The sequence below is a fragment of the Apodemus sylvaticus genome, chromosome 23, assembly GCF_947179515.1.
Source record: "Apodemus sylvaticus chromosome 23, mApoSyl1.1, whole genome shotgun sequence".
Taxonomy (NCBI): Eukaryota; Metazoa; Chordata; class Mammalia; order Rodentia; family Muridae; genus Apodemus; species Apodemus sylvaticus.
In genome coordinates this window covers 9,377,707-9,401,117 of record NC_067494.1, presented here as the reverse complement: position 1 = coordinate 9,401,117, position 23,411 = coordinate 9,377,707, and the positions used below count along the sequence as shown (strand labels likewise).

Here is a 23,411-nt window from a genome sequence, read left to right as displayed (position 1 = left end):
TTTCTGCTGTTACTGAATTCAAATCCAGTCTTTAGCTGGAGTTCTTCAGCTGCAAGAAAGAAAGCCAAGCAGTGTCTTTCATAAATAGATAACTCTCATCAGAACCCTAACAAAAATAAGTAATTGATAACTGGTTTTTTTTCTTGTTGATCAAGTCTATCTCTGAAGTATACATAAAAGCAAATAGAGAAGGCAACAAAATAAATTAAAAAATAGGTGCTATAAAAATATGTGAGTATGTGTGTGTGTGTGTGTGTGTGTGTGTGTGTTTGTATGAGTGTATGTAGTATATATTGTATGTGGTGTGTGTACGGTATAGTATATATTGTATGTGGTGTGTGTACGGTATATATGTACGTGGTATGTGTGTGTGTGTATGGCATATATATATATATATATATATATATATATATATATATATATATATACACATGCTGTGTCTGTGTCTGTATGTGCCTATGTCTGTGTCTGTGTGTAGTGGTAGTGACAATGAAATGCCGAAGTTAAGAGAAAATTACTTTCACCAAGTGGGTAAACATACAGACGCTCATATACCCATAAACACACACGGACAAATGCCAATTAGCAGAGGGACCAGGACTCTCAGCTCTGGCCTTGGGTCCCCTTGCCCTGAACTTTGGAGCTGACAACTTTGGAGCTCCAGTGACAAGATGGGGCATTCTGACTTAAGTTGCCTCTGTGTGGAAATCCTGTACGGCCTCTCAAAACTCAGCAGTTTTGTAAAAAGAATCCACGTTCCCATCATGTGAGACAATGTACACTTTAACTTTCCTACGTAACTACTTCCCTGTGTATATGTGCATCAAAATATTCCACAAAACTTAAAGATACACAATTCAGTATACTTAGTGTTTTCAAAAGTACATTGCGATAGTGTTTCTTAGAACACATAGAACCTTTCAAAACAATTATGTTTTTTAAGAAATCAAAAAAAAAAAAAAAACCCTATCCTCCTATATACCCAAAGTCTATGCTGCTGAGTAAATGCCTGGGACAGCTTCCTCTAACCAGCAACCATTCCAGGCCCAAGCAGCATCTAAAGCTATGTAGAACAAAAGGGTAAAAGGATTTACCTTGATGGCTGACACAAATCCAAATTCGAGCTTTTTTTTCCGGCCATTTGCGCCATCGCTCGGCAACGGGTTAGTAATTGCCCAGTTACAGGTTCCAAGCATGTGGGCTGTGGCTTGTAAAGTCAGGGTGGCCAGGGAGGAAAACCTAGCCTGCCTGCAGTGTTTCCATCCAGTCCGTCTGAGTTGCAGACGGGGCTTGAGTCACCCTGACTCTGCTTGGTTATTGAAGTTAGATGGAAACTTTCTTCCACGCCTTGGCAATGTTTCCAGTTCTGACAACTGCTTCCAGTCTTGGGGTGCTCTGTGCTGCCTCCCCGCCCCCACCCCCGAAACACAGCAAGGCTTTATTCTTCTGTCCTCTTACACACTATTTCTGGGTTTCAAGAGAAATGCTTACAGGTTATCTCTGCTGCTCCTGGTTTAAAATAAAGACACGTTTTAGATTTCAATGCCTAATTTCTTATCAGCCATTGCTTCTCAAACCAGTTGGCTGCTTGGCTTCTCTAGACATTCTTCATAAATACAACTATCCTACCACGTTCCCTGAGTAACCCTTGTTACTCTTCCCGCAGGCGGAAGCATCTCTCTTCACGGACTCATCTGTGACTCTTAGGTAGCTGGCATCCGTTCTGATGTGGAGATAAGAACTGGAGAAATTAGCTTCTTAGGGAAATATGCATTTCCAAAAGGCCACAAAGAACTAAAATTAATGTAGCAAACCTTATACAGGAACAGTTAAGAGTCACCAAGGAAAAAGCTTCCAGGACATTGAAATTAAACTGCTTTGGGGACATCCGCTTACTTAGTGCAGGAGTCTGCACACAGGGGCATAGTCCTCTGTTTTCTGAGCCTCACTCAGTGTTGTGTAAATGCTAGACACTAAAACTTTGTGAGTGCGTATAACAACAAGGCATCTATCTGCACAAGGCCACTGAGTGGTCAACAGTACCCTGTCGTTTCCATGGCTTGTATGACAGGCACATCAGATGTGAACACTGGGTACGCTGGCCAAAGAACAACCTGGGCCCTTTGAGCTATTTTTTTTAACTTCTTGTCAATCTACAATAGTTTTCATAATACACTTTGAAAATTCCAGAAGACATTTTTAAAAATAATCTTCCCAGAAGACTTCCAATTACAATGAAATAATACTAAAATTTAGCTTGCCCCGTTTCTAGTATATTTTATGTCCATAAGTATTATGCCTTCCTACTCTAGTTTTCCTCTCCCAATACTTCCCAGATTCCCTCTCCCTCCCCACGCTGGTCATTTAAACACCCTAGTGCCCAGAATACAAGTGGTTCAATAGACACTAAAAGAAGCAATAGATTCAATGAACTCATGGCTAGGTTAGACATGCCCTGGAGGACAGGATGAGGCAGATGGCCCCAGACAGGAAGGGCAGTGAGGTGGACAGCAGAGGCTTTGGATGGATTTTCTCTCATCATAGCCATCAACTGAAGACTTGAGTCTAAACTGGTGCTCTTGATTTATGAAAGTTGACTTTAAACTCTGTCAGCCCGAAGGCAGAACCTGAGGGAAGAGCAGATGGAACCCCTGCAGAACAAATGTGTTTTCTGAGCTGTGATCCAGGTCGGGTGAAAGATCTATCTGAAGGGACTGCTGTGTCCAGTCTATCTGAACCACTGTGCCCAATCCAGTGTAAATGTGTGGCCTTGTTTATAATATGATCAAGTAATAGGATTAATTATGCCATATTTTCTATCTCTGAATGTGGAGGATAAAATCATCCTTAGGATTTAAGGATATACCACTGACTAGGGATGGTCATCAAGGTTGGCCAAAGGAAAACTCAGGGCAACCACAAGCAATTAGGATGGACTGACTGACTCATCCTACAGGAAGTAAGGGAGTCAAACTTCCAAATCAGAGGCACCTTCAACACATCTGCTGACTCTGTGCCTAACCCAAGCTGAAAGGACTTCCCTAGTTTCTTCTGAGCGCTTCCTACACTATCAAGGGTACATTCAATACCTGTGGTACCCGGTCTGTGTCCAGTAACTCACTCTCTATGAAGTAGGTACTAAGTAATTACCTTTTGTGGAAAAGAGAAAACTCAGCTGTACAAGGTAAGGAGTCTGCATCACACACACACACACACACACACACACACCACCACCACCAAGGAGACAGAATTTAACCCCACCCCACTGTCTGCAACTTAGGGATGAACTCATAGCCTCTAGACCAGGAGTTCTCAACCTGAGGGGTCAAGCAGCCCTTTCACAGGGGCCCCCTAAGATGTTTACATTACAAACCATAACAGTAGCAAAATTACAGTTATTAAGTAGCAATGAAAATAATTTTCACCACAACATGAGGAACTGTATTAAAGGGTTACAGCTTTAGGAAAGTTGATGACAACCGATGTAGACACTGCTGTCTTGCGATACTCAAGTGAGGGTGCTGTGCTAGATGAGTCTTTAGGAGATTATCAGCAGCAAACAGGGCAGGTACCCTGTCAAAGAGACAAAACAGAAGGACTCACTGCGGTGGTCCATAGACAAATTTTCTTAACTTTAAGAAAAAAATCAGCTAATTCTCCTGCACTCCTTCATCACTCCTAGAGACTGCTATTACTGACAGCTCAGCATTGTACCAAGTGGCCTCCCCAGACTTCTAAACCTATGAACCTTAATTTGCACAGTAAGAAACATGAAAAGGCAGGCCAGAGCTGCTTCTTCAGCTCCATGTCCAGTGGTACACTTTACTACTTGTTATTCCAGCTACATTCATCCTGTGGGTTTGGGATGAGTCTAAATTGTCCCGATCCTCTGTGATTGAAAGGCTGAGGTTGGCTGCTGTCTGGTTGTTTATCCAAATCCCAGTCCCCCGATTGAGGGAGCGATTGTGGTCCACCAAGGACACAGCGTAAAGAGGAAGTCATTTCCTCCAAGAGCCTTGTTTGTGTTTTTTGACAACTGTTTCAGTTTATAATCCGTTTCCATTCCCATACCCTGCCCTCTGAAAGTAAACAGAGGACAGCCATGGCGATGTGGGGGTGTGGGTGGACGAGGAGGAAGGAAAGAGATTTCCCCAGAGCAAGAGGATGTTGTTAGGACTTGAGTTTCTTTCAAACAAAATTTAATTTGAAATAAACTCAAGACCCCAAACCAGACGGAACATAGACATTAAGATCAGCCCAGTTTATGAGCACAAACACAGCCTTCAGAAACCCCATCAGCACACACTACATGGTCACACCCTGCATGGTCACACACTAGTAGATATTCTTATATCCAATTCCCACAGCACTGGTGGCTAAGGACAGACTTCTTCATGTGAACAGACATGTTCACTTCTTAACCTACCTTCCTCATCTGTCTGCCCAACCACACAGCAGGGAAGGTGTTCTCTCCTGGGTCAGAAACCAGTGACAGTTATTGCTAAGTCTTTGTGAGACAACAGACACTCTTTTTCTCAACTTATGACACTGAAAACTCTTCCTGGAAGTTTTTTGTATTTCATTTGGTTTTTTTTATTTGATATATTTTTTATTTACATTTCAAATGATTTCCCCTTTTCTAGCCCCCCACTCCCCAAAACTCCCATACGCCCCCTTCCCTCCCCCTGTTCTCCCACCCACCCCTTCCCACTTCCCTGTTCTGGTTTTGCCCTATACTGCTTCACTGAGTCTTTCCAGAACCAGGCCACTCCTCCATTCTTCTTGTACCTCATTTGATGTGTGGATTATGTTTTGGGTATTCCAATTTTCTAGGTTAATATCCACTTATTAGTGAGTGCATACCATGATTGATCTTTTGAGACTGGGTTACCTCACTTAGTATGATGTTCTCCAGCTCCATCCATTTGCCTAAGAATTTCATGAATTCATTTTTTCTAATGGTTAAATAATACTCCATTGTGTATATATACCACATTTTTTGCATCCATTCTTCTGTTGAGGGATACCTGGGTTCTTTCCAGCTTCTGGCTATTATAAATAGGACTGCTATGAACATAGTGGAGCATGTATCCTTATTTGTTTTTTTAAGGATACAATTTAGCTAAGAAAATACATTTTTCAAAACTCTGAACTAAGTTTAGAAAATAAACCAACTCTTAGAGTTTCTCTTCCTTCCAACGCTTTTCCCAACAGTTACAGAAGTTCCCTTTCTACAATGATAATTTATTGTAATTCTTTTTTTTTAAGTTTGAGACAGTGTGTCTTTGTGTAGCCTTGGCTGTCCTGGAACTAGTTCTGTAGACTGGCCTCAAATTCAGAGAGATCCACCCGCCTCCCAAGTGCTGGGATTGAAGGCGTGTCCCACATCTGGGTTTCACTGTAATTTTGGTTCAGTAAAACAGGAGCTCATAGAAATATGTCTTTTATATATGCCTACTTATCAAACTACATATAACCCAAACTACCAGTAGCACACGGTCCACTCATTCCACTGCAGGAATTTCAGCTGTGAGTGTTAAATACCATCTGTATATAAAGCATCTCAAGGGCGCTGGAGAGATGACTCCGGGTTAAGAGGACTGGCAGCTCTTCCTGAGGATCGAGATTCAGTGTCGAGCACCTGCCTGGAGGCTTACAACCATTGTTAACACCAATTCCAGGTGATGTCATTGAGGCTTTCTGCCCATCACCGGCACCAGGGATCAAGTGGTACACGAATGAGCAGATGTGGAGGCAAAACTCTATACAAAATAAAATTCTAAGCCTTTTGAAACTTGCTTAATTGCATATTTTACTGTCAATGGACAAAAAAGGAAAATCCCCTTGTCTGAGATTACTGAATTTTATTACATAAAAGTAAAATACCAGCTTGTGAAGACCACGGTAGGACCATTAGGGATCTCAGAACTATTCTTCCTTAGCACACACAAGGCACTTACCATGAGCTATGGCCACACAGGTCTTGGGGACCAGACCGCAGAGCACAAGTCATTCACTGTGACATCATGTGGCAGTTGCCGCGCTTGCTTCAGGAAGTCCCGTTTTTTTGATAGGATGGGTTTTCTTTTCTTTTTTCCAAGTTTTAAGTGAGCATATATCAGTTATGTAGAGCAGATTTCATTTTGAGATTCTGTGCACACCATGTATTTTCAGCATATCTACTCCGTGACCCTCTCTTGACCCATCCTCCTCTCCCTGACCCCATGTCCCTCTCCCTAACCAACCCTTTTCTGTTTTCAGGCCCTTTTAGTTATTTAAGAAATGGATTTCTAAATCTTGAAAACACATCCTCCTAAAAATTATCTGAGGGGGAAAAAAACATTTGCTGCTAAGCCGTAGGAATATGAACGGACATTTTCCTGAATCTCATATTTTTAAAACTGTGTTTCAAAGGATAGCTACACCAAGGGCCACTGATCAGTAGATATTAATCATTGGTCAATAAGATTACACATGAGTTTAATATTTACATATGTAAATGTGTAATTTGTTATTTAATATATAACATATAATATATTGTATTATTGTAATTCACTACCTTGTAATGAATATATACTACTTTAAAGATGAAATTTTTCATTTTTGAATGAGTTGAAAACCATGCAATTCATTGAACTCAGAATTGAGAAAAATAGAGCTGATAATTCAACCTGTAGCAATATACTCATTTTAAGTTGAAGACATAGAAATTAGGGAATCCACGTGCAAATGCATGTCCCAAAACATAAAAGTACGCATTTACAATGTTATTCATTGCTTTTTCTTAGTGATGTTGTGAACAACCTATACATAAATATGAGGATCTCAACAATCTTCACAGGTAAAGGCATACATCACAAAGGGAAAAGACCGCGTTTACTGAGCAGAGTCTGTGACCACCAGCTCAACCATCTGAGCACTGTGGTTCTGTAACAACCACACAAATCAATACCATGTGTTCCTGCCAAATACTGAGGACAGATGCCCCCACGCCCTCTTCCGGCCTCCTTGGGAACCAATGCTCATGTGTATATACTCAGGGGAGGGGAGCAGAATAAATAAAATTAAATGTAATTTCTTCTACCATCTATAGAAATGAATGAGATAGATTATAGTGACGATGTATAATATGACTCTCAAGGATTAAGGAAAAATAGAAATTTTTATTTTATAATAATTTTTTGACAGGAAATCCTCCATTTTGTCAGATGGCTTTATACATCCATTCAAATAATGGTTTCAAATGTGGGCAGATACGTCTTCAGTTGCAAAATTTCAGAGACAGGCTGTGCCTTTTCCTGATAAAAGTCAAGGCCAGTGAGGAGTTCCACATCTCGGACCCGGGCAGCATGTGCTTTAAATCTCTCTTCAATCCAAAGGTCTTCAGTTTTGTTTTCCTGAAAAATGAAACACAAAACCAGTTCCACATGGTGTTATTTGTCCACTGGCATAAAGATATTTTACTACTTAGGTGTCTGGTTTATGATTTTTTTTTTGTTTTATTTCCTTGGCTCTTCATTTGATACAACTAAATTTCATTTCAAACAAAAGTCCTAAAAGAAATACTCTTCACCGTAAATTCCTACCCACTGTGTGCTTGTGTGGATGCATACATGTTCATGTGTGTGCATGTGTGCACATGCATGTGGAGACAAGATGTTGATATTGAGTTTCTTCGTCATTTTTTAGGGTCACTCGCTGAAGCAGGAACTCAGTGATTGGGTTATTCTGCCTGTCAGCAAGTCCCAGGGATCCCCTCACCCCAACATCCCCACTGTTGGGATTGCATGCTTAAGACACACCATCCATGGTGAACTCAGGTCATCACACTTGCTTGGAAAGAGCTATCTCCCAAGCCCATAGACACAATATTTTAAAAGAAGTATCATCTAGGTAGTTATATTCTTGTTCCTACGTTCAGAGGTAACATTACTAATTTGTATAAATCAGGGTAAATCTCAGTGGTTTTTTTAAACTGTCACTACATGTCAGTATATGTATATAGAGCTGATTTGTGTTCTTAAACGTACATTGAGTGCTATATCTTCCAGTTGTTTCTCATTTGTGGCAAAGTTTATAATTTATCCATGTGATGAATCTAGACCTAGATGGGTAATTTGTTTTAGCTGCAGTCTCTGACATTTCTTCATTATGATTTAATTTAGTTTTCCAAAATTACCAAACTGATAGGTTTGGGCACTTTACGTATTGTAAATAATACTGTGATGAATAATTTTGGATGTCCTTCCATGTTTAAGAGCATAGATTTGAGAATATATAAGTGAAATTGCTAAGTTGCTAAACACATGCAATAAACTACAAATATCAAATGTTTGTCAGTTTCCACTCCGGAATCCTGATGTCTCTGTCTTTTACCAGTCGTGAGTCTGAAATCGCAGTCTTACTATAAGTCTCCATCGTTTTTTTAACTCTTATCATTATAAATGGCTCTCCCATATTGCTGTACTTTAATTCCCTCTCCATCCCACTCCCTGTGTGTCTATACATGCATACATGCGCACACACATGTGAACTAAATCTAGCATGTCATGCTTCAAGGTACTAGAATTTTTATGTATATATTCATTTAGGGAAACATTAATTTCATGTCAACCTTAGTGTAGAACTTCAATGCTTGTGTCCAGAAAAAAATATAAATATATAATTAGTCACCTTAGTGAGTATCAACCACACACACACACACACACACGCATTCATAAATACTTGCTTACATATGCAGATTCACATTTAATATTAATTCTACAGATTGCACATCTATAGAACTCTACCCACAAAGAACAGAAACATGGTTTAGATAGAGCCGCTTTTGTGACAGCTCAGATGAGATCTGAATAATCATTTTCTGGCCCCAGGTTCTCCAGGAATACTCACGGGGCAGCTTTCCATGTTGGTGGGCCGGTGGGGGATGATGAAGGGCAGGACATCCAGCCATCCCGGGCAGCTGTCCGGTGTGTGGGTTTTGTCTTTACAACTTGTCAGCACCACAAAGTAGTGTGTTGGGATAGGAACGTCGGTGCCAGCTACATATCTGAAAACATAATTGAAATGATTTGATGCCACTACAAATGTCTTTTTTGTTTTGTAGCTTTATAAGGAAATGCCAAGGCGAAGAGCCACTAAAAGACAAGGTGGAAAGTTCAGATCGTGTGGAAAGTATAATTTCATCATATATGACTTCCACACCAATGAGCCATTAGGCTCTTGCCAAAATCTATAGTATGGTCATTCTAACATTATAGCAAACCATTAGAATACAAAGAAGGGCCATGGAATTCTGAGTCCTGTGTGTGTTTCCCAAGTCCTATGGCTTCATACTTCGCCTCTTATGGCTGTGCACTTCTGCTGCACGGGGGGGGGGGGGGGGGGGGGGGGTCATCTGCCTCCTAAGACCCTCATTTAATCAACTTTAACATGGAAGTATCCACAGAGTCTGCCTGGGAGTGGATGCAGACAACTGTATGTGTTCTGGATGTCTTTCTAGTAACAAATAGGAATGTACACATCAATAGTTTTAAGAGAAGAGAATGGTATCTGCTGACCCTACTGGAGGAAACCTGTGACCTCCTATAGGATTCAGTTTCAGACTGTCTGCATCTCCATTCTGGCTTTGCCAGTAGGTGAAAAACCTATCAAACAAGTTACTTAACCTCTCCTAGCCCTGGTTTCCTCTTTTCTGACTCAGAGTTAGTGGAACCAGACATCAAGTTGCATTGTAGATTAAACAAATCCTGCATACATGCTTAGAAAACTGCCTAGTATGTAGGAAAGAGCTCTTAAAATATTTGTTAAAATTATCGAATGACAAGACTGTACTATACAATCAAACAAAAGCCAGGTATAGCAGTACCACCCAGACCCCCTCTGACACTGGGGACATAGAAGTTCAAATATATCCTCTGCACCATAGTGAGTTCAAGGCCAGCCTGTGCTACCTTTGACCTTGCCTCAAAGTCAAACAAAGAACAGTGACAGGAAAGACCAGGAAAAACACAGGGCTGTACACCTAGTGTGAGGTTTACTTTATCAAAAGGTGTCAGTAGAAACCGGAGCTCTGCATACTCCGGGCTGGGATCCTGCTGTTGTTTTGTTTTTATCCTTTTGACATTTTGATAATAAAAGAGGCAATGGGACTGGGACTTCTTTGCTGAAAGTGGAAAATAAATTTGTAACAGCCTGTTGCAATGGGTTTAGTATTAAGATGTACAGTTTGTTTAGACTAGATTTCTACTGAACTCTATTTGCATCCTCTACAGAAACTGTTTTGTGGGTTGTCCACTGTATCTGTGACAGTTACTAAGGTAAGCTCAGTCTGTACTTGGTTTTTCCTAATTATAGTTGGTTTGATTCTATATTTATTGATATGACTCTGACTCTACATTTCCTCCAGCAAAATCTCATCTTGTCTTTGTTCACATTTTGTAAATTTTCCAATAAAATTTTTTTGTTAACCATTACCCAGAAACCATTAGTTTAAGTTTTTGCCATATAATTCTTTTTTGGCTAAATATTTAGAGGGTTTAAATTGAAAATTGGCATCAATAGCAACTGAATATGAATACGCTCTGCCTATACTATGTAATATTGAGATTGTATAGTATCTAGCTAAAGTTCAGATTTTCCTTTATGATATTCTATTGCTAAATCAAAAAGTTAAATGACTTACTGTGTGATTTCATCTGGAGCATCAAAATGGCCATCATAATTATAATCAAAGATGGGTCCACTAACCACATTCAGTCCATTTCGTTCTACAGCATATTTTATAAGGAGAACCTCATGGAAGTAGTCCCACATTTCTAAAAATGAAAAAATGAGGAATTTAAAAATATCTGATTTTACTGAACATGGAAATATTTCCTATTGTTTGTATAATATAATATTGTTGGTACAATAGAATCACATTCTACTCCAGTAATTATATGTAATGACAGGATAATTCTACAAAATAGTTATGAAACTAAAATAAGCAACCATGTTAATGAGAACTCTCTATCATTTTATTAGAGCAAAATATACCTCCTTCAATAGTAAATATTAACAATTGACAGATCATACATGCTATCTTATTAATTATCATTCTGGAAACAAGACATTTACATTTCATTTATGGTGAATGTCAATAAAATTTAGCTCTATCAATAGCTCTTAACAGGTAAGAATTAATTAAGAACAAACTTAAAACAATTATCAAATTGTAGCAATGAATCAAAAATTGTAGTTAGCTGCAAAGAAATGACATCCACAGTTTTGTGCCTGTATTTTAAAATAACAGAATAAAGTGACTCAGTGTAAATAACAAACTGCAATAATAAAAACATAGGTTTAGTTCGGCAGGCCAAGGAGTCACTTTATTATTTAGTTTAACATTAATTACATATGCAACACCAAGCCTGTAATCCCAGCTATTCTGGGGGATTAGAAGAAAGGATAACAAATTCAAGACCAGCCTGGACTACCAAGTGAGTTCAAGGTCAGCCTGGTCAACTTAATCCAGTTCCTATTGCAAAATAAAGAGTGGCAGTGGACTGAGCATACAGGGCCAAGTTCGTGGGTCAGGGCACAGCGCTTGTTCAGTGTATGTGAGCCCCTAAGTTTAATGCCCAGTATGGGACGGGGGAGAATAGATACTTACCTTTGAATTCTTTATACATTGGGACCAAATTGCTTGTAATCAAAGCATCATATTGACTCTCATTAGTTCCTTTGATTGCTGTAAAACAAATGTTTTATTAGTAAGTAGAGGATTTCAGTGACCCATTCTTTGCTTTCATTAAAGCCTCTTTTCTACTGAACTTCTCTTAAATCGCGAGTCTCTTAAAACCAAACAAAACAGCTAGAGTCACATGCCAGGTGTAAACCACTCCCAGCAACTGCTGTGGAAATTCTCATGAATAACATGAAAATGACATTCCCAGATGAACGGGGGTGGGGGGGTGGGGGGGGGTCGGGGAAGACTTGAGCATTAGGAAAAAAAAAATCACACTGGTGATTTTTTATATGTGACCCCAGGAGAGACCCTCCCTTAAAAATAGACAACATGAAATTCATTTGGCTGGTTAATTTGCAGTTCAAAGCTGTCGAACACACAGCCAAGCGGAGGTTGGTTGGGTCAGCTTTTGTCCTTCTCCGTGAGGACCTCAGTTCCGGCGGTGCGCCAGAGATAATGTTTTCTTAGATGCTTGTCTCTTTCCAAATACCCTTCAGTTGTAAAATTAAAACTTAAACCTGCTGAACTCTCTCCACATCTGGGTCTGATTAGAGCTGATCTGTGGTTCCCACAGAAACATTTATTAGCCTTTAAGGAAGCTGTTGTGCCACCTCTGGGCAGCCCTCGACCACCGAAGCCTCCTCGGCCGCCCAAGCGGGTCATTTGGGTGGGGAATATATGTTTAACGCACACGCCACATCCGCTGGCTGAGGGCTTCCCAGCCGCTCCAAAAGAGTTTCACTAACCCGGAGGATAGAGGAAGCCATGGGTGATATTCTTGTCTGCTAAGTAGAAGGAACATTTTTGGCTCTCAGAAGGAGCAACCCTGACATCAGCCCGCAGACAGTCTGGAACTGTGGGAGGAAGAGATGATGTGTCTCCCTGTTGAAAGAGAGAAAAGGGGGGGGGGGGGGAAATTACACCCACAGCTGCGGCTCGCCATCGCCTTATTTGGTTTATGACTTCCTAGACTGTTTTTCATTTACCCTCTTCCTATTTTCTTAGTGAATCAGGTCTACCCCAGCCACGGGAGTGGATGTGTTCAGCTGTGTTTGCCGGTGAGGTTCTCTGCTGGCTGGGGGCGAGGGGCACTGGGAGGACACATCAAATATCCCTCGGGAAAGAACATTTGCAGAATGCAACATGAACCGAGTACCAAGGAATAATAGGAACTACTGCTGAAAAACAAAGTCTTTTTTTGGGATCGAACTTTTCTGTAGGGATTTGTTGTACATGCAAATAAGTGGGTAGGTGGGAAATGTTGGGACTACAGGGATTGGCTCAGTTCCCAGCACCCAAATGGCGGCTTACAACTCTCTGTAACTCCACATTCAAATTCAGTGAATAAAATAAACATGTTTTTAAATTGGAAAACCAAAATATAAACAAATTATATGTAGATAAGAATTAGCTACATTGGGGCTGGAGAGATGGCTCAGTGGTTAAGAGCACTGCTTGCATTTCCAGAGGTCCTGAGCCCAATTCCCAGCAGCCATATGGTGGCTCACAACCATCTGTAATGGGATCTGATGTGCCCTCTTCTGGTGTGTCTGAAGACAGTGACCGTGTACTCACATATAAAAAAAAAAAATCTTAAAAATAAAAAGAAAGAACTAGCTACATTGTTTTTAAACTGGGTTAAAAAAAATCTAATCAGCCTAAAATTAAGAGCTATAGTTGCCGGGCAGTGGTGGCGCACGCCTTTAATCCCAGCACTTGGGATGCAGTGGCAGAGGCAGGCGGATTTCCGAGTTTGAGGCTAGCCTGATGTTCAGAGTGAGTTCCAGGACAGCCAGGGCTATATAGAGAAACCATGTCTCAAAACAAACAAACAAACAAAAAAGACTATAGTTACCTAAATGCAATATAACATGTTATAACATTCATAACACATACAGCATATAGCATAATATATAAATTACAGGCATGTTCCACCAAGTCTTGTTTAGATGGTAGTGGACGGTGAATCCAGAGTTTCGCACCCACTGGGCAAGCCCCGAATGATGTCCCCAGCCCCCAAACATCCTTATTTTTGAAGTAAAATAAGTCACAGCAGACTTTAAAACTGTCAGTTCTTTTTAAATTACATTTAAAGGCTAATACGGACCCTTGCCCGCAGGTAAATACAATGCAGTATGCGGTCCCTCACTGGATGAACACGCACCAAAAAGCAGGACACGTACTCACTGCTTCCGTTGTCTCACGGGCTTCGGGGCCCTTGTTCTGCACTGCAGGTATCGGATATTTTCCTGAATAAAAACCTTGCAATAATTTAACAAGAAAAGTATGCTACATTTGTCCGGTTCCTTCTTCACTGCGCTGTGTCTACAGCAGATGTTAGCTACATTGTCTGGTAGCCTGGGTGAGGTAAGGTCACAGCAGAGAAGGCAGTGCACGCCGCACTGTTCTCAGGCGGAAAAGCACCGCCAACCATTCAGAACTCTGAGAGTTGGAGATGGGGCTGCCCGGGGAAGCCAGGCAGGGACTGCCGCTCTGGCACACTGCGATTCTCCAGTCAAAAGCATTTCCCGGGAGCTCAGTCCATTTCCCATCGTGATTAAATATAAACGTCTATCGTTGCTTTCTTCTAAGGCTCGTGAAGAATCATTAATGATGAGGACACATATTCACAAGTTGAAAAACCGGATGAAGCTTCCTTTAGAAGGCAAACAACTAAAAGCTAGACCTACCATATATGACTCTGCCCTATGCCTGAGCACACCTGCTCTCGGGGTGTTTACCTAGAGCACTCCTGGCCTACGCATCACTGAGATAGGCAAACACCATGCTGACTGCAGGATGATTCACATGAGGCACAGAAAAAGAAACGCGAGACATAGGCACAATGGGGCTTATTTAGTTATATTGTTGCAAGAAAAGTAATGCAACAAGAAATAATTATATTAAGCAAGTTCAGACAATCTTTAAAAATAAATATTGTATGTTTTCTCTTATGCATTGCTGAAACATATGTGTATACATATATATGAGTGTATACATGAGTATGTGTGTATATATATATATATATATATATACATACACAGTTTTTATATATTATATATATATATATAATCTGTATATCTATGATATGAAAGCAGAAGCCAAATTATCTCGGCAGCAGTTCTCACTACATGGGTCATGACCTCTTTCTAGGTTGCATATCAGATATCCTGCATTTCAGACATGAAGTAGCAACAAAATAATTTTATCCTTCGGGGTAAGGGTCAACACAACATGTAGAACTGTATTAAAGGGTCACAGCACTAGGAAGGTTTAGAACCAGTGCTCTGGAGACAGATAAGGGACAAGCCGGAGGGGGGAAACCTGAGGATGGGGACAGTGGGGATGGGGAAGATGCTCTGTATATAATATGCATGTATGTGAAAAGATCCTCATAAACACAGCACCATGCAGCAACTGTGTAACGTGAGAGCGAAATTAAACGAGGTGAAAGGTAATAAATATATAGAAGTCAGAAAGCAGCTAAACAGTGACCGGACAGAGGAGGCCAGAGAGCAATGAGAGCCAGCAACCTGTCCCTGGGTAAGCACAAGGTAACAGTGGGGGAGGGGGGAGAGGGGTGGGGGTGGGAGCGTCCCAAACGGTAGAATATGAAGTCTCCTAAAAACAGGAATATGTAGGTCGGACTGCAGGCCAGAGAGGGGCTTAGAATCTATGAAGGGGACATTACCTTCTGCAGAGCTTAAGTTCCAAACTGCCACAGTAGAGGGCACAGTGTACACACACAGCAAAAGCAGACATGACATATTGTCAAGAATGAGTGACAGGCACTGTCCCCGTGCCTCTACCCCATGTGGACTGTAAACCACATACACCAGTGGGACTGTTTAGAAATGTTCTTTCTCTGGGAAACAAATCAGTCTGATAATAAAACTTAATACTACAGAGTGAGTTCCAGGACAGCCAGGGCTATACAGGGAAACCATGTCTCAAAAAAAAAAAAAAAAAAAAAAAAAGAAAAGAAAAGAAAAGAAATGTTGTCTTTATAAGAGATGCCAGCCGGGCAGTGGTGGTGCACGCCTTTAATCCCAGCACTTGGAAGGCAGAGGCAGGTGGGTTTCTGAGTTCAAGGCCAGCCTGGTTTACAGAGTGAGTTCCAGGACAACCAGGGCTACACAGAGAAACCCTGTGTCATGACCAAGAGTTGCCTTGGTCATGGGGTCAGTACATAGCAGTAAAACCCTAACTAAGACAATTAACAATCACCTTCCCCAGTCCCCCTACATTAAGATACAGAGTCTAGAAAGCTTACTTACACCATTCTAAAAAAGAGTATCATATGTAAAGGTTCTGAATGAGCAGTGCCCCAGGTGGCAATAGAGAGACAACACGGGGCCACAGTGTGAAAGGCGACAACCTTGACTACTCTAAGCTCCGAGCACACCTGGGGTGCTGTTTGATTGATGGGCTACAGGTCACCATTCTATCTCACATCTCCCACAGTCAGTAAGTTCTGTTCTTTGATTGAACTATTAGGATGTCATACAGTTACAGTCATCAGGAGGGAAGGCTAGTGTGATTCAGAAGAAGACTGTAGGTTAAAAACACCGAGGATTCAGTCAGCCCAAGTGCTTACAATGTTATCAAGAGTGGAATACACTTCAGACTAAGGAAAATAGACCAGAAAGGCTGAAGACCAAAAGCATGAAAATTTCGTCATATACTTTCTGCTAACTGAAAAAGCAATCAAATTTGTTTTTCATCTATCAAACTTGAACCAACCAAGAGGCACACACTAAGACTGGGAACACCAGGACATGACCTGCTTTCTGGAGGTGGGATGAGGCAAGAGACAGGCCAGTGGTGCCTGGAAGGATGCAGAGCTTGGTCCTGTCCTCCAGCTCTGTCCACTGAGCAATGAGGCTCTCCTGCCCCACACCTTCTCTGCCCTGCCCCACCAAGCACTTCTGCAAGGCTTCAAGCCCCACCATCTTTCCAGAGACCCTGGGATTTCTGAACCCCGAAGAGATGGGGGGGGGAACAATAAAGAAAATTTGGTCAGAGACTGAGAAAATACATACTTCCCAACTCTCAAAAATCTTCAAGGAAAGTGAAAATGAGCAGAGATAACAGAGAGGGATGCTTTCCTTCCCTTTCTGGGGTGGAGACCCAACAGGTCTTGACCAGTCAGAGAAAGGACAGCTACATTGAAAGTGACAGATGCCCCTTAACTGTGGGGGTCACACAAAAGCTATAGCTGTGTCTTATGGTGCAGTCAATAAATACATACCTAGAGTATTTGTCTGACCGTATAATTTTTTTCCTATGGAAAAAATGACTTTTGTAGTTCAGAAAAAGAATGTCTATAACATGTATTGTCCCTGGTTATTTAAAGACTTACACACATGATTAGGTCATAATTTATAGGAACCAAGAGGGTTTTGTAACAATGCCCACTCATGGTAGGAAGTTGATTCAGCAGTGGGTACTTGAAGCAGGTTGGAGGCCCTGAGCTCTCATTCCCTGAAACCACACAGAGCTCAGCGCTGCAATGCATGCACAGTGTACACACACACACACATACACACAACATTATATATATGTGATATAATATATATAATATATCATGTTATGTACAGTACATTACAAATATATTACATATATTATATACATTACATATTATATATCACATATTATATATTACATATATTACATACATACTTATTACATATATATCATATATACACATTTATATAATATAGCATGATAGGTATCTTTCAATATTAGCTAATTTTTTATCAACAAAAGTCTTTGACTTCCTGATAATTAAATCATGAAGTGGCTAGCCACTGTCATTCTTGCTTTGTTTTTAGTTTTCCATCTAGTCGGACAAGTAACTCAGCTCTTCCTACTAAGCAGGCCCAGAAGCAGCACCCAAATCAAACCTGACCAGATTTAATGCTTTCAGAAGTAGTTGCAGGAGGACCACGCCTTCATATCACCATTCCTCCCAGAGCGCTCTTGAGAGAACAGAAATTACCAACACCCACCAAAACCTCAGAGAGACAAAAGCTCCGTAAAACTTTCAGACCAACCAATTGCACCTGTGCTCCAAAGAGCTTATTTAAGGCCTGATCGCTCAGACTGAGAACTGATCTACAGGGTTTCATGTGAATCTCCAAACATCCTTCTATGTAATTTTCTCAAACCACAACACACACACAGAGTAATCTCTGAATTAGAAAGCAGAAAATTACTAGAATCCCATCCTGTCACGTGGATGGAGAAACACACAAGCACCTCTCTGGGACCAGAGACAGGATGAGGGTCTTCTGATAACAAAGAAGTTAGTTTTAGAATAATAAAGAGCTTGGACAGCCTTCCCGGCACCCAGTTACAGTCTCTCCGCCCTTGGCATCCTCCCTGCTCATGTGAATTCAGGAATGCCAGGCTGCAAGGGGAAGCATCTAAAACACAAACATCCCCGTTAGTTAACTCCGCGCTAGCCCCGCCCACCCGGCCTTCTCTTGCTCAGGAACTGGATGAGGAACCTGACCTGGAACATAACCGGCCCTCTCAAAGCAAACAGAAAATAGAGATTATTTTAAGGACTGTTGAAGAAAAACACATACACCTGAATAGTGTGCCCATTCAGAGATCAATGAGGCCACCAGCCTACAAAAGGACTCAGGTAAATGTAGAATATTTACCCACATAGGAAACAAACATTAGCATTCTATCTGCAATTGAATCACTGTTGGCTGTGAAGAAAGTTTAATGAGGACTAGAAAAATATGCTTATTTTTCTGCAAATTGCCTCAATCCAACCAACAACTGCAGATAAACTAGATCCGGCCAGTTACTTTCTGTCTTTAAAGGAGACAGTGCCCTCTGCTCTGACAGAAACAGCTAGGGTTTGTCATGATTTTTCCACTTTAATGCTTCCTGGTTATTTAGTCATTCTTCTGCTTGGTAATATATAGCTTTGTCCTTATGTTGAGTGTATGTATGGTAAATGTTGAGACTAATTCACCAGATCCATATCATTTAGTTAGCAGTATTCAGGTAGTGTCATTATTGTCCTGCAGACTCGAATAAAACTCTGCCTTCCCCAAAGTCACGGATGGATAGATAGTGGTAGATTCTGCTTCCCTCTACAGTTCCCTAGTTGCTAATGAGACTGAATTGCTAATGACTAATGAGTCATTCTTCCTGTTCATCTGTCACTCTGTTGTTTCTGTATAGAGGCTGATTATCTGTCTTAGATCCTAATCACTATTCGTGATATCCATCATTTGTTTCTATATGCAATGCAAATTACTAATCTATGATGTTCCTTTCAACACACATTAGCATTAATGTAGTCTAGTTAAGCTCTTTTGTAATTTTGTTAGTATTGTTCCAAGAAGCCCCAAGGTCATAAAAATACATGCGAGGAGAAGTGTGGATTTGCCATTTGTATTTAGAACTGTAAGTCAATCAGCATGTTAGCTTTGTGTACAGTGTGAGCCAGGGATCTAGTATTTTCTTTATGATGGGTAAACCATTTTGTACCAATTGGACAACTGGGAGTTTGCCAGATAGTGAACAAGGAAGGAGATTTACATAGCAAATTCTCCACTTCAGGAAATGGAGAAAATTATAGAGTGTTAGATCCTTCAAAGAAGGATTGGGTCATGTTCACACTGTACCTTTCATAGCTAACAGCACACAGAAACATGCTCATTAAATAATCACAGCAAGAAACTTTCTAAGTCACCATCGCCTTCAAGATACAGCTGCCGCCGTATACTCCAGGAAGATGGAGGGGCAGTATCATCCTCTTCTTACTGCTTGACGTATAGGTCCTAACTATGAATGGCAAATCCATATTTTGCACTTACATTGTTATGACCTTGGGAGGTTTTTTTTGAGTAATACTAACAGAATTACAAAAGAGCTTACATTAGCAGACTGGCGTAAATTGTTATTTCCAGTTTCTCCAGGCACAACACAATGCCTTCCCTCTCTGTTTCCACCTACAAAGGCCTTTCTATCCGAACTGTAGCATTTCCTTATAAGGGACAGGAGTTCACACTCGCGTTGGGAACTCTTCAGTAAAACAGAATTCAACCCCTATGGTGCCCAGGATCAGAATCTTTCTGCTGTGCACCGCTCACTGAGCTTACCGGCTTGGGAACAGTGTATGAACTCCACATGGGCATCTTCATGGCTTTTCCAAACCCACTGATGTATTCCCTGTGGTAAAGGAGGCAGTGCTCTTTGTTCTTCTGTACGACCCTGGGCCTCCCAAATGGCAAATTTATTTTCTCCGTTGCTGCGACTAAAATTGAAATAACACAAAACATTTTTGAAATTAGTAAGATCGGTAACCACCACTAGTCTGAGTATGTATTATATGTCAGGAATTTGGATTAACATTTTACAACAACCCTGGGAGATAGGTTATTATCTCATGATGCCCACCACAAAACTAAAGTTCAGCCTGGCCAACCCAGGGGCTAAGCAAAGATCTGAAGTCTGCCTTCTCTATAGCTCTTTATTATTTAAAAGCTCTCAAGATATAGCTTAAAAGAAAAGAAAAAAAAAGACTCAAGCCGGGCAGAGGTGGCACACGCCTGTAATCCCAGCACTTGGGAGGCAGAGGCAGGAGGATTTCTGAGTTTGAGTTGAGTTTGAGGCCAGCCTGGTCTACAATGAGTTCCAGGACAGCCAGGGCTACACAGAGAAACCCTGTCTTGAAAAACAAAGAAACAAACAAAAAATGTCTGCTTTCGTCTGAAAGTTTATACCTTTCCAACGTCATACTGAAATCCTGAACCTCAGGGTGAGGTGTTTGGAGGGATACCCTTAAGAGATGATTTAGGTCATGAAGTGAAATCCTCATAAACAGGATTTGAGCCTTAGAGGTGAGACCCCAGAGAGATATTTATTGATGTCTGCTCTCCAAGGTTAAAATGAGACAGCGGGAAATCTGCTGGCGTGGCATCTGACTTTGGACTCAGTTTCCAGAACTCTGTGAAGTAAATTTCTGTGGCTGTCACCATTATCTGTCTGGGCAGGAGTTGGTGACTTCTAGCATCTGTCTACCTATCTATGTATCTACCTACCTACCTACCCACCTATCTGTATCATATATTTCTATTTATGTGTTTGTATTTATATGTTGTTAATATAATTCAATCAAGACAGCTTGAAAATATCCAATATATATATACATATATATATAATGTATTTATATGTAAATAAATTTGAACTGAGCATATGCAAGTTTTTTCTTATCATTTATCCCCAAACAATGTACTATTAGCACCGTTCTTACATCATTTATATTGTATTGGATATTATAAGTAATTTTAAAATGGTTTAAGGTTTATGGGAGGACATAGATGTCACACGCACATAAAACTATTTAGACAAGGGACTTCAGCATGCTCAGATGCCGGGTATCCACAAGAGGTCCAAGAATAATCCTCTATAGATATTAAGGATGCCTGGATTCCTATGTTACAAAAGGTTCAACTGAGGCATCCTGAGTTCAATACAAGAATACTTATAAAATAACACATAAAGGTACGACTCATGCAGGGAAACACGTGTAAAATCTCTCTACGGACATTTTGTAAATCTTTACAACTGCATGAGGTGGGTCTGAGTACTGCAGATGGAGAGATGGAGGCAGTGAATGGAAATGGTCGGCCCCAGGTTAGACAGCAGGACAGCCACAGCGGTCAGGTACAGGCCCAGCATTTCCATCTGTTCACACCTTAGACAGGGACAGGCAGACACGCATGAGACCCAGCGCTGAAAGGGAACCTTGTGGCTCCATGCTAGCGACTCTGCTCTTGGGAGTCTGTGTTGGCTGGTTCTGTCCTCCTTTACATTGTCCATAAAATCAACATTAAAAAGTCCTCAAGAGTCCAGTCTGGGAAATCTCCAAAGGGTGGTGTTGTGTACGGTGAGCTCTCACCTTCACCTACTGACTTACCCTGCTCTTCGGTGAGATTCAGCATTTGGTTGGCTTGCTCCTCTTGAGCAGGCTGCAAGAGAGAGAGAAGGGAACTGATAAGTCAGTGTTAAAAAAAAATAGCACACAGAGGAATTTCTGCCCTGTTGTGTGTGTGTGTGTGTGTGTTTTTGTGTTTGCATATGTGTGTGTGTATGTGTATGTGTGAGTGTGTATGTATATTTGTATATGTGTGTGTGAGTGTGTATGTGTGTGTATGTGTGTGTGTGTGTGTGTGTGTGTGTATGTGTGTGTATGTGTGTGTTTGCAGAGATATTGTTGGGATATTGGGAACAAGCATCTTGACCACACCTGGACGACTGAATCCCAATGCTCCTCAAACTTTTCTGTGAATATAGTTTCCTTAAGGACTTGTTAAAATTCATATTCTGACTGAGCAAGCCTCGGGAATGGTCTGAGATTATGCACGCCTTTCTGACTTAGAAGAGACATATATGCTAGTACTGAGACCACATTTTGAGCAGCAAGAGGTGTTCTTTACAGAGTGGGACAATGGGATTGTAGTCAGATAGATTAGGCCTATAAGACCTTGAATAGTGCATCATACTTCTCTTGGCCTCCCCTTATCTCTCCAGTGTGGAGAGAGTCGCCGTTGTAGATTATTAGTGATTTTTATGGCAGCTGTATTGAGGTGATCTGGAACAGAATATAGGAACTCTGAGGTTACATGAACAGAGACGGGCGCCACACGCCTACAAGGCCCATGAGGATATGGAAGCTCTACTGGACTTTGTCCTTTCAAGTCTTCACCCACAGCAGTAAGGAACTATTCCTAAGTGTACCCACTTCTACTCTAAGTTCCTCTTCTGATTCTCTGCCCTTGTCTCTTCCTAGCACAGAAGCTTAGCCTTACCAAAGGTCTCCTGGGATCTGAACTCGGCCCAGAGCTTAATCTGCTAATCAGACTGACTCAACACGCACTGCCATTTTTGTGGTGTTCACACGCTTCCTGCTAGAGTCTACACCATTGTTTAATAAAAGTGGCCACACAGCACATACACTATAGGGTGTGCCTAAAGCCAGATTATAACCCCTCCCCGCTCTTTTCTAAGTAGCTGATGACAATCATCTGATGTTACTGTAAGACAGGGGTTTAAAAGCGAACTTAAAGAGCACCAACCAAGATATTTGAATGGTTAGAGAAAGTTCAACACACACACACACTTACTCACACAGTGTATACATCATAATCTCTCACTTCCTGGTAGTTCAGAGAAATTATATACGATTACTCAGTAAGAAAGATGGCACCTTTACGTTCTCATAAAGACATGAAATTGTTACTCACGGCCTGTAGCAGGGCGCACGAACATCCTAGTGTGTCTTGAGGCACTGAAGTAGTAAAGCCACAGCCAGCAGCCGTTGACAATTCTCCTGCGTGTGATGGCTCGTAAAACGGTGCCTTCAGAAGATGATTCAGACTGCCGTGAGAACCATTGTTTGGTGCTGGTTGAATGTGCAGAAGATCTGTTAAAAAAAAAAATAAGTTCAATATAGTTCGGAAATGGAAGGCAAGAACACCTTTGTGGGATGTGGGGGACAAAACCACCCACAGTGTAATACCTGCTATCAATTCTTTCGCCTGTAGTTTTGTTTCCAGATGTGACTCTCATTTCCCAAAGTCCCCAGCCTCTTGTCTGTCTACCCTGGGACCATCCGCATGATGAATCTGCATGAACTTCTATTTCTCTAGAG

General features: G+C 41.1%; 1 protein-coding gene across 1 annotated transcript in view; it reads right to left on the bottom strand.

Annotated features, from left to right (window-relative positions):
• Positions 1-7,195: 7,195 nt before the first annotated feature.
• Enpp3 (ectonucleotide pyrophosphatase/phosphodiesterase 3) overlaps positions 7,196-23,411 on the bottom strand; it is a 67,154-nt gene continuing 50,938 nt past the window's right edge. The window contains exons 18-25 of the mRNA XM_052169626.1: positions 23,005-23,183; positions 21,678-21,729; positions 19,858-20,012; positions 12,475-12,610; positions 11,654-11,731; positions 10,685-10,817; positions 8,893-9,049; positions 7,196-7,397 (exon numbers count right to left, since the gene is read on the bottom strand). Of these exons, the coding sequence (XP_052025586.1) occupies positions 7,227-7,397; positions 8,893-9,049; positions 10,685-10,817; positions 11,654-11,731; positions 12,475-12,610; positions 19,858-20,012; positions 21,678-21,729; positions 23,005-23,183 (1,061 nt within the window). The 3' untranslated portion in view covers positions 7,196-7,226. The remainder of the gene's footprint in view (positions 7,398-8,892; positions 9,050-10,684; positions 10,818-11,653; positions 11,732-12,474; positions 12,611-19,857; positions 20,013-21,677; positions 21,730-23,004; positions 23,184-23,411) is intronic.